Source organism: Budorcas taxicolor, chromosome 18, assembly GCF_023091745.1.
Source record: "Budorcas taxicolor isolate Tak-1 chromosome 18, Takin1.1, whole genome shotgun sequence".
Taxonomy (NCBI): domain Eukaryota; kingdom Metazoa; phylum Chordata; class Mammalia; order Artiodactyla; family Bovidae; genus Budorcas; species Budorcas taxicolor.
In genome coordinates, this window is record NC_068927.1 from 49,044,866 (window position 1) to 49,057,069 (window position 12,204).

The window sequence follows — 12,204 nt, forward strand, 5'->3', positions numbered from 1 at the left end:
TGTCTTTTTTTTTTTTTAATTTAAGGTTTACTTATTTATGGCTGTGGTGGGTCTTCATTGCTATGCACAGGCTTTCTCTAGCCGCAGTGAGCACGGGCTTCTTGTGGTGTGTTCTTTTGTTGTGGCACATGGGCTTAGTTGCTCCATGGCATGTGGAATCCTCCTAGCCCAGGGATCAAGCCAGTGTCCTTTGCATTGCAAAAGGATTCTTAACTCCAGACCACCAGGGAAGCCCCTCTTGTCTCCTTAATCACTAGAGAGAAGGATCATAAGTCCCTAGAAAGTCTAGGGCCTATTAGAGTTTACACCTAATCTTTCAAATTTTCATTCTATCATTCTCCCCAAAACCGATGTCTAGGTTGGCAAAGGAAGTGAAAGACATAGCCTTCCCTCCTTTGCTTTCTGCTTTAACCTCAAATGGCCTCATCTTTTAATGCCATCCAGTAATGAGGTCACCAAGTAGTACTGGCTAGAATTTGAAGTTTTTCCCATATTCTGAGGATTTTCTTAGCACCCACCATACAGGCTGTTTGGGAATTAGGCATTAGCATGCAGAACTATGATCAGAGAACAAGAGTCTGCCTCCACTGTGTACCTCCAGGATCCAAGGGCAAAATGCTAGGTCTTTTGGTTCTAAAATCCATTTTCTTTCCATTGTATCAATGCCTCTTATATTAATGCCAAATATACATTCATTTTTGTGCCAGGTGCTTCCCTTCCTCTGGTCTTTAGGGGAGAATGGTGGGGGGCAAGGAAGAAAGAGGATAAAGACAGATTCTTCTGCCAGAAGGCCTCTGGAGGGTGAGTACTGCTGGCTCTGGGGGAGTTTTCCCACTCTCAGAAGTAGGTGAGTGTCTGGTCTCCCTGGCTACCTTCCTAGAGAAGCAATGTTTGAAGAAAAAAGGACCCATCACAGTGCTTGTTATAAATGAGAACCTCCTCTTTATTCCACGTATAAAAGCTAGTTTCTGGAACTGGCCAGGGAAAGAGCTTTGGCCTGGCTCTACCTCCCTGTGAGTCCTAGGGGTAAAGGTCTAGATCCTGGTGACAAGGCCTTTCTCCAGGTAGGCATGAAAAGTCCCGCCCCCTCCAGTCCCAAATCAGAGAGTAGGAGCAGCCACATAGGACAGTTCATTGGTTAGGTGTAAATCAGCTTCTGGCAGGCTCTTCCAGGCAAGCTCTAAGATCCCATACTGGGCAATGCCCATGGGGAGCATGGTACGCACATTGTTCTGTCCGGGGAGGGGAACCACCTCCTGGAATGCCAGAGGCTCTTTATGGGCTTGAGAGCCACCACAGAGCAGTTGGTAGAACAACCGTTCCCCAGGGGCTAGCTCGACGGCCCTTAGGGCATCTTTGTAAGTGACCTCTTGGAATTGGGGCTCTTCTCTCAGTAGCAGGTCCTGCATCAGCTTCTGGATTCGAGGAGACTTGAGCTGGTATAGGTCCATAAGACGGTTGAACTGTTCCATCCACGCAGCACTGTCTCTTGCATATCGCTTCTGCAACATCCGCAGAACATGGTACAGTGCCACAAATGTCTCCCACAGAGGCACCTCCTCCTTTACTTTAGAGATGGGTCGTGCCTTCTTCTCCAACTTGGGCAATCTGGCAAACCTGCCCTTATCCTTAAAAGCCCAGAAGTCTTTCTGAAACATCAGCGCCAGGGTTTGTTTTTCAACAGGGTCCAGGGCACCTGTGAAAATGTCTCTTGTGGCAGAATCATAGTATCGCATCTCCATCCCCCTGAGAGCAGTGGCTATCTGCTTTGCCCGCGCACTCCGGTAAGGCTCTCCCAGAAGATGCCAGTTGATAGCCTTCGGGTCTGGGATCCCTTTGGTAGCTAACAGAGACTTTGGTGTGGAGACAGCCAGACGTTTGAGCCAGCTCTCCTTTTCCCTTCCTTTGATGGGAGGGATCACTTTCAGGTACTTTGGACCCAGGGGCTCCTTACTGGGCTTGGAGACATATGTGCCTCGGGATTCCATGATCTGCTTGTGATGGCACACGATGGCTTCGAGCTTGGCCAGGTGCATCCACTCTAAGTTCTCCTTTGCGGTGAGGTCTTTGAGAAGCTGGCACAATCGGTGGAAACTATCCCTGGAAAGCTGTTCTCCTGCCTCTATCTTTTCTAGGACATGGTGGATCCACTCTACATCTGAGAAACTGATGTCTGGGTAGATTTCCTCAGCCAGGATTTTGGACAAAGGTAATTGTACCTCACTCTGTTTCTTCAGAGATGGATGACGCTGCAGGATCCACTGCCACTTGGCCCCTAGCGGTTTGCCTTGGAGTTTCTGAGCTTCTATGGTCTTCCTCAGTATGTGGGATAAATATGGGGTCTCTAAGTCAGGCTCCTGGGCCTCCAAAACTATATCCAAAACATGTAGAGGCATGGGCTTATATTTCTTCAACAGTTCTAGTTTATCTATAAACCCTGCCCCTGGGAATACTCCAGGCTTCCCAAGTGCTATGGTCTTATCGTCCCAGGATATTTGTTTAGTTAGCAATGGCTCTGATATCTTCTCTTTGCTCCCCAGAGTGACTGAGATCAGTTGCTTGGGAGGGCTTTCCAGTTTTATAGCACTGCTTTTGATGTCAGGGATTCTTTTTTCAATATAAAGGACTTCTTCTCTTCCTCTTAAGTGCTTTTTCCCTTCTTCTAGTAACTTGTATATTTTTTCTCTTTTAAAAATTGCTTTTTTCTTGTCTACCTCTTCTAACAAGTTTCTGTCCTCTCCTTCCTCTTTCTCACTCAAATATTCCATCTCTTCATCACTTGTGCTTTCCTCCTCAACCACTTCCTCTTTCCCCTCTTCCTTCTCCTGTACTTTCTTCTTTTTTTTCTTTTTCCTTTTCTTCTTCCTCTCCTTCCCTTCTTCTTCCTCCTTCCCCAACTCCTCCTCTACCATTTCCTCCTCCTTCACCTCCTCCTCTTCCATTTCCTCCTCTTCCTCCTCCTCTTCTTCCTCCTCCTCCTCAGACAAACTCTCTTGCTCTATTTCATCTAACAGGCGTTCCATTTCTTCAGAAGAGCTGTCCTCACTTTTCACACTTTTCACCTCGTCCTCTTGACTGAGTAACTCTTCCTGTTGTGTATCAGCTGTCTTTAGCTTTTCTCTTTTTCTTGACTTATGTTTAAGAAATGACTTTGCCTCTTCTTCCTCTGTTGTTTCTTCTTCCTCTGTTTCCTGTATGACATCTCTCTGTTGCCTGGCCAATATGCTTTCTTGTTCAGTAACATTTTTCTCTCTCTTTATCAATCTTCTAATTTCCTTGGCTAGTCTTCTCTGCCTCTTAGCCAGTTTCTTCTCATCTATGGTAATTTCTGGTTGTTCCTCGGAAAAATCCCATTCCTTGGCATCAAGTTCATTCTGTACCTTGTTCAATTCCCTTTCCTTAAGGACAAATAACCTCTTTAACTTTGTCATCTCTATTTCTTCCTGGGTTAGTTTCCTTTCTTCTTTAATAAGGCCTTGAAGTATCTTTAAGACTTTGCTGCTCACTTTTAATGGTTCCTTGGAAATTCCCTTGCTTTCTTTAGCTAATTTCCTTAGTAACCTGGCTAGCTTCCTTTGTTCCTGGGCATATACTCTCTCTCCTCTGGTAAATTCCAGTTTTTCTTTGGCCATGTCTGTTTGCTCTGTGGCCAGGATCCTTTCTTCATAGAGCAATATCTTTTCCTCTAGTGACAATTTCCTCTTGATTAGCTCTAGTTCATCCTTAGGTGGTCTTTTCTCTTTGGAAGTTTCTTGAGTCTCTTCCTTGAAGAGAATTTCCTTTTGCTCAGCCAGTGTCTCTTTCTCCCAGGTCAGTATTTTCATTTCCATGTCCAGTTCCTTTTCTTCCCTGGTAATAGACCAGTCACCTCTGAGCTGGTTCAGTTCTTGGAACACTGCCCTCTTCCCTACAGCTAATTTCATTTTGTCTTGGGCTACTTTGTGCTGTTTCTTAGCCAGGCTTCCCTCTAATTGGGTCAGTTTCTCCTCTATGGTGGCCAGTTTCTCCTTCCTCTGGAAGAGTTTCTCCTTTTCCTCCATCAGCTTCTTCTCTATCTGAACCAGCCTATTCTTATACATGTCATGTTTCTCCTTCTCAGGGATTGATTTCTTTCTGTTCTGGATGAGGCTTTCTTGGAGTTGGATTAAGGTTTCCCTCCTCTGAGCCAATTTCACCTTCTCCTGAGCCAGTTTCTCCTTCTCCTGGGCCAGATTCTTTTGCCTCCAGGCCAGTATTTCTTTGGCGTTGGGAAGTTCTTCCATGTTCTGGATAAGCTTAGTCTTCTCCTGGGCCAGTTTCTGCTTATTCTTGATCAATTTCTCCCTTTTCTGGGCAAGTTTTGCCTCCTTCACTGGCAGTGTTTCCATGTTCTGGGCCAGTTTCTTCTCTTCCTGGATCAGTAGCTCTTCCTCTTGGGCCAGTTTCTGCTTTTTCTCCATCAGTTGCTCCCTCTTCTCGGTAAGTTTTTCCTCTTCTCCAGGAAGTTTTACCTTGTCTTGGGCTAGTTCTTTCTCTTCTTGGATTAGCAGCTTTTCTTCCTGGGCCAATTTATTCTTATTCTCCATCAGTTGCTCCCTTTTCTGATCAAGTCCTTCCTTTTCCTCAGACAGATTTTGTTTGTCCTGGGCCAGTCTCCTCTTCTCCTGGACCAGCAGTTCTTCCTCCTGGATCACTGCTTTCTCTTCTGCATCCAGTTTCTCTTCTTGAGATGCCAGTGTCATCTCTTCCTGATCCAGCCTGCCCCCTTCATTGATCAGTTCCTCCTCTTCCTGATTCAGTTCCTCTTCTTTCAAAGCCAGTTCCTCCTCTTCCCAGGTCAGATCCTCCAATTCCTGGGCTAGTTCCTTTTCTTGCCATGCTAGATCTAGCTCTTTCTGGGCCAGTTTATCTAGTTTCTGCATCATTATCTTTTTGACCTCAGCTAGCTTCCCTCCTTTCTTTGCTATGTTCTCTTCTTCTCGGGCCAGTTTCTCCAATTTCTTGGCTAGTCTCTTCCTTTGCTGGGCCAATTTCTCTGCATCCTGGCTCAGCATTTCCTCTGTTTGGGCTAGTTTTTCCTCATTCTGGATAAGCTTCCTCTCCATCTGGACCATTTTCCTGTCTTTCTCAACCAGTTTCTCATACACTTGGGCCATTTTTCTCTCTTCCTGGGCTAGTCTCCTCTCTTCCTGTGCTAGCTTCTCCTCTTCCTGAGCCAGCTTCCTCTCTTCTTGGGCCCGTCTTCTTTCAGCCTGGGCCCGTTTTCGCTCAACCTGGGCCTGTTTGTATTCTTGGTGGATCTGCCTCTGCTCTTCTGTCATTGGTGCTTCTTCTGCTGCTGCTGCTGCTGCTGCTGTTGCTTCTGCTTCTTCTTCCCGCTCCTGAGGCGGTTTTTCCTCCAGAGTCACTTCCTCCTGAGTCACCAACATCTTCTTCCTGGCCTTGGCTGACATCTTTTCCCAGATCTGTGACCATTCATTCCATGTCCGCTTCGTCTTGTCCCTTCTGACTTGTCCTTCTTCTGCATCCGGGAGCAGCTTCTCTTCCTCCTCAAGTAGTTGCTCCTCTTCCTGATGACTCTGGCTTTCCCATGTTTCCTTCCATTCATCCCACGATATCCTTGTCTCACCGAAAGCATTTTTCCATTGATCCCAGGACTTCTTCCACTCCTGCCAAGACAGTTTTATCTCATCTTTAAGTGGCCTTCTTTCTTGCTCAACCACTTTCTCCTTTAATTTGGCCACATCCTCCACTTCCTGACCCATGCCCCTCTCTTCTTTGGCTATCTTCCTCTCTTTTTTATCCACTTTTATCTCCTGCTGGACTGCTTTCCTCTGTTTAGAAGGCTTAGAGGATTTCTTCTCTTCTTTCTTTGATATTCGTTTTCCCTTGCTTAGGTCTGGTTCTGCAAAAAGAACTTTCTTTTTCTTGCCTTTTTTTGGACTCACGTGGGTTTCCTGCAGGTCCTGCAGGTCCTTTTCTGTCTTTCGCTCTTGTGTCTCTCTTGTCTCCTCTTCCATGTCTCTGATCATCATGTCCTCTCTAATTGCTGATCCGTGAATAAAAACTGGTTTCTCCTCTGGCCAGGCTACATCCCAGTCAAGGTCCTCAAGCAGTTCCTCACTGTCTTTCTTCAGCAGGGGGCAGATCTCCTGAAAGAGCTCCCAGCTGGGCCGTCGATCAGCCAGCATCTCCTGAGCCGTGGTCACTAGCTCATTGTTGAGAGCTTCTAACATTTTTGTCTGGGAACCAGATATCCTCAGGGTCATAAGACGACACAGGTCATCCCGCCACATCGAGCTATCTCTAGACCTGAGGCCAGGAGCTCCAGAGGCACCCCGCCCTGTGATTTGCAGTGGCTTCATAATTAAGTCTGTCTTTCCAGTATGTGGAAATCCCTCATGTGTAACTTCAGCGTCTGTTACTTTTCTTTTGCGCCTCTTTATGGTTTTCTGAGATACTGATTTCCGGCTTCTTTTGTCACGTGTCTTCCTCAACATCTTCATGGTCAAAGCCACGTGATCCTTTGAGGCATCTACCTCTGAAGATTCTTGTTCATCATCTTTTGCAACCTTTAGTATACTGGAGGCTGAAGATTTAGCCTCCTCCACCTCAGTGGGTGCAGGTTCACTCTGATCACCTTCATCCTCTAAGGGACCTGGCTCTGTGACAGTTTCTTTGAGCTTCTTGAGGCTCCGCAAAAATTTTCGGGCTATAGGGAAAATCAGGAGATGCAGATAAGGAAAGCATGGGAGGCTTAGATAATACCCTTCCCAATTGAGCTAAGATGAACTGCCGTAACAGAAGTAGTGACAGAGGGGGCTGAGGCCTTTAACAAGAAGGCCTTCTCCTTGCTTTATCCCCAGTGCCTTCCTTCCCTCTTCCCCTCTCCACTCCACCTCTGCTGAGTCCTACAGATAGGTTTTGGGGTCCCTCTTAATTTGGGTGGATCATTCCTAGGAGGGTTCTTTTCTGTGAAAGGATCTTTTTACTTATCTCTGTTCTTCTCTGATACCTCTTGTCTCACTTTAGCCCTAACTGCCCTGCCTCTTGGGGACCCTGAGGCATGAATCAGATTACCCCATACATACTGTGCTTTCTGACTACTGGCCGGCCCCGTCTTGGACCTTTGCTGTGCTTGAAGGCAGCTTCAGGTTCTTCAGGGACAGTATCAGTTTCCTTGGAAAGAGCAGTAAGTTCAGATGCCTCTGAGACATCTAAAGTAAAAGTAGGCTTTTCATCACCCTGGTATAAGGTCAGGTTTTCATTCAATCGCTGTGCCACTTGAGTATGAAGGATTTGGAGATCTGGGGCTCGTAGTCCCAGCAGACGGTCCAAGGTTTCATCCCCAACCATTTCCTGCCTATGAAAGTCAAAGGAGAGAAAGAACCATGCTGAATCAGGGACAAGAGGGAGACAAGAAGTAAAGAACTGTTATAGAACTGGCAGGAAACTGGGCAATGGAACTCACAGAGACAGCATATTTAGAGGAAATGATGGCCAAGAAGAAAGAAAAAGTCTAGGAAGTCAAGATGGCAATGAATGAAGTGACCTGTATGGGGGCTTCCGGGGTAGGAGAAAAGGGTGAAAGGGGTTCTTAAAGAGGCAGGGGACAAACAGGAACAGGAAAAGAAATGGAGAAAGGAGTGGGCACTTAGGGGATCATCAGATAGTCTAGGAATGGGAAAAGACTATGGACAAGGAAGAAAGAGCTCATGAACAGAGATGAAGAGACAGTGAAGGAAGGTAAGGGGGAAATGGGGAAGAGGAAGAAGAAAATCAGAAGCTAGTAAAGAACATAGGAAGGCACAAAGAACTTACTGCATCTCCCGGAAAGTATCTCGATTCTGGACCAAGTTCAAGAGTGAAGTCTTAGAATGGACTCCAGTGTCAGCCATGAGGCTCAGGGTCTTATTCCTCACTCTGTCATCTTTGTCCATTAGTCCTTGGGCCAGAGGCACGGCAAAGAGATGAGTAATCATTCCTAGACGCTTCAGCCCTTCCCAGGCCAGCTCTCGAATCAGTGGGTTGGAATTGGTTGTATCATCCAACAGACGGTGGGCTGTTTCAGAGCGCAGGGGAGGAGACACCTGGTAAGAGGCAAAGATCTGCCCGAGGGCACCAATACAGCACTGGTACTTCAGTGGAGTAGCATGGATTAGAATACTGAGAATCGTCTCTATCATGCTATTGATAGCAATTTCACTCATCTTTTTCCCCAGCCAACTGCGGTTTGCTGAGTCTGTAAGAACGGTGTAAGTGATATCCTTGGACGCTCTTGTAAGGAGGAAGTCTTCATCTTCCTTTTCATGTATGTATTGTTCTGCGTCGCTTATAGCTCTTGCCCGGCTGTGCCAGAAGAAGAATTGTTGAGACTTGTCCCATTCCAGCTCCCGCACGGGTGAGTGCAGGCTGCACTGCAGGTATATCGGGCTGCCCTCTGGCCAGAGACGGGCCCGGATCACCGAGTTAGGGATGTAGCAATCTGGAGCCAAGAGCCATTCCCGCCCGTGACCAAAGTAGCACCGCAGTATCTGATAGGGGTTGAGTTCATCCCAGGTAGTCAGCTGTAGCTGGGGAGGAAGCACATAATGGAAATAAGGTGGTTTTTTCACCTGCGACACATCAACTTCCTTACACCTGGAATCATGTTTGAAGGAAGAGAGTAGCACAGGGCTCCCTTGCTCATCTTCTTCAATGACATGTGGCACATTATGATCAAAGGCAATGGCTCGATGATTGACAAGACTCTCCAGACCCACCAGTTGCTGCTGCCCGTGTCCAGGGTAGATATATTTGGGCACAAACATGGTCTCGAAGGAGAAGAAGAAGCTTGGTATGAAAGGCTTAGGGACTTCGAGCACTTCATCTGTCAGACCCATAAGAGGGAGGTGAACCAGCAGGGTTGCAGGAAGCAGCTTTAAGCAGGACACCAGATAAAGACTCTGGTTGAAAGTTACAAGCAGGTCACCCCGGTCATTTGCAAAGCAGAGTGGGCCAAAATGCAGTGATGAGTCCAGCATGGCTATGAGTCTCCCATGGAAGTTCCAGATCCGGACAGAGCCGTCACTGCCACCCGTGACAAAAAGACTCAGGGACAGGCAGACATCAAAAGAGATGATGGTGCACTGGTGCAAAGGCAAGGTCTCTATGAACGTTGAGCCATCCTGTGAGCCAGAAGACAGAAAGTCATGGAACTTCCAGAGACGCAGGCAGTTAGTCTGGGTGATAGCACCCACTGACTTGGGCAAGAGTATCAAGTGTGTTAGCTGACAGCTGCAGAGAATGCTGGCAAGGGTCCGCAGTTTCACTCTGACCCCTTCAAGCACAGCTTCTGAGAGGTGTATGTAGTCATCCATTCCATAGGAACAGAGCAAAGAGTTTTCTCGGCTACCAGAGAGCCCTCCGGGCAATGTAGAGAGGGCTAAGACAGACCCAAAGTGAATGTATGTCTCAATACGGGCACAGCTGTGCTGGGAGAGCACTCTAATCACACCGCTCTGGTATCCAGAGAACATCAGTCCTTCTAGACCCCGGCCCAGGTGAAAGTGCCCATAAGCCAGGCACTGTACCAGGTCCTGAGAATCTGGTGAGGTGCATAAGAGATACTTGGCCATGCAAGGGGAGCGGGTGGTGTCAAAGACCAGCACGTCTGGGCTGCCTGTTGCTACAAACAGCTCCTCTTTATTGGGGTCGTAGGCCCAATCCGTGGCCTGGTCCAGAATTGAGAAGGGCCAGGTGATGACCAGGAGATTCCCCGTTAGCGGGGACACAAAGCGCAGCAGGCCATCCTCGGTGGTGCACAGGATCCGGAACCAGTTACTGCCACAGTGGACCCGGCGCACCTGCAGGGGAGCAGAGCCACAGACATTGAAGAGGCTATAGAAGAAGGGCAGGCTGCGCAAGGAGAAAGAGTGGGTAGTCTGGCAGAAGAAAGTGGTGCCATCGATAAACTGGAGCCGATACAGCTCCTCGCCCAGTTCAAGCCGCCGTAGCAGATTGCCTGAAGTCAGGTTCCACTCTTTGATTATGCCTTCCCGGCCAGCTGTGAGCAGGGTGTGGGCTTCTGGCTGGCTGCGGATACAGACCACCGAAGAGAAGTGGGCCTTGAAAGTGTGGAGGGAGTGGCCCCAATTGAGGTTCCACACTTGGATCTCCCCAGTCTTGTTTCCAGCGTAAAGGAAGCCCTGCTCAGAACAAGTGAAGCAGCAGGTGATCGAGGAGCCACTGATGGTGGAAGAGAACTTCTTCACCTCTGCCAGGAGGCCATGGCCCTGGCGCTCCAGGACCCTCACCACATTCTCGCACATGGCAATCAGGGAGCCGTTGGGGCCATTCAGCACGATGTCATGGACCAACTCGTCACCAGGCAGGGCGACCATGTGGGCTATTTGGAGACCCCTGCCGCTGCGCTCAATGGTCCAGGTGACCACTGCCCCCAGGATTCCCGACAGAAGCATCTTCATTTCTGGGTCATAGCAGAGGCAGGTGATGTTAAAGCGACAGGGTGCTACCCCCAGGGATTTGAATGACCGAAGGTGGTCCCCAAAGAGCCGCAGGAGCAGGTCACCACAGTAGACCACAAGGATATGAAAGGAGCCTGTGTGGACCATGGACTGGACGGGGGGCAGCCGATCTGTCATGGAGAACGTTCTCTTCTCCACCATGTCCTCAGTCTTGCTTTTCATCCATACTACAGCCTGAGAGAGAATAAAATGGAAACTATCTAGGATAGGTAGTAGAAGAGGAAAGGGCAGACTGGTCAGCTATTTTTCTCTTGCTAAGGAGAAGTTGGAAGATCCTAGAGTGACTTTACCCACTGGTTTGAGGAAGTAGAAATACTGTAAAATCAGGAAACCTAGGACTCTTTCCCTAACCTTGGCCTACTTTAGGAGAAGAATAAAATCTACTCAACATGGAGATGGTAACAGGAGAAAGGATGAAGGAGGAGTCCTGGGTCCAATTCATGTTCACTCAAGGGGTATATCTTCCTGGATTAATCTAGGGTCAAAAGTTACATGGCCATGGCCCCCACTTAGAATGGGCTAAGGAGAAGAAAGACTGGGGAGTTCTACCTGTATTTCTTTCGTGATTGTTGTCACCCAAGAGAGGGAAGAAAAGAAGTGGACGTCACTGAAGTAGTAGCATATAAGCGGCATGTTTTGAGGATGGCGAGACTCTTTGAACAGGATCTGGGACCGGTCACTCAACACAACTACATCAGTCTTCGGGTCATCTAAATTTTGCTGGGAAGAGGCATGGCATTAAACTCAGAGACCAGAAACACACATACAATAAATATATTCTCACGCAAGTCACAATCGAAACCATTGTCAAAGTTCTGCCTCCGCCCCAAGGATCACTCCTGTGACACCCACACATGCAGTTTATCACCTGTGGGACACCTGCACCACACAAGCGGGGAACAAACCCCCCAACACAAGACTGAACCAAACCACTGTAGAGTCTATGTCGCATTGGGGGAAACTGATATTCCTTCCAATGTGAAGTTAGCTATACCCGTCCTTGAACATTTTCCCTTCTGTCTAATAGGGTACATATGTCATGAAAGAAACATTTAACAGATTATCATGGCAAGTACACTGCCATATGCCCACATGTAAAGTAACAGGGTGTCCCAAAAGTCAGTGCAGCTTTATTAAAGCCTAAAATTGCACTAAGTAAGACTTTTAGGACATGCTACCTGGCCTTTAAATTTGACAGAGGACAATAACCTATCTATACACACATACATACATGTGTATAAATGATCCCATGGTGATAGAGCATGTGCTATGAAACATGCACCTGGCATCCTTCTACAAAGAGCCAAACCACAGCAAACCTGAGGTTGGAAAATGTTCTCTCTGGTGCCTTCTTCCTTCTCATCTAGAAAAATCTCTATGCCCAGAGGGTAAGTTCTTCTGATAGTGCTCCAAAGTGTTCACCTCTCACTATCAAAATGTCCCAGCAAGAGGTCTCTAGGCTCACTTGGAAGTTGATGGCCTACTTCCTGCTATGGGGATAGTTGTCCTTATGATTTTCCCTGCCTGCTTCCTCTTTCCATAGATGATCTATGCTCCTCTAAAAGGCTCATAACTGTTCTAACAGACAGGGGCCAATAACATGTCTGTCCTACATATACATTACCTTGCTTTTCTGTATCATATCACTTAGAAGGTATTTAAAGTCCTTCCACAGGGGGATGAGTCTGGGAGAAGTCAT

General features: G+C 47.6%; 1 protein-coding gene across 1 annotated transcript; it reads right to left on the reverse strand.

The window, feature by feature from the left end:
* Positions 1-1,100: 1,100 nt before the first annotated feature.
* Positions 1,101-12,204, reverse strand: LOC128063885 (WD repeat-containing protein 87-like). Its single transcript, XM_052656711.1, has 5 exons — positions 12,130-12,204; positions 11,055-11,225; positions 7,801-10,679; positions 7,071-7,342; positions 1,101-6,691 (listed from the first exon to the last, which is right to left on the reverse strand). The coding sequence occupies exons 1-5, from the start codon at positions 12,202-12,204 to the stop codon at positions 1,101-1,103; spliced, it is 8,988 nt and encodes a 2,995-aa protein (XP_052512671.1).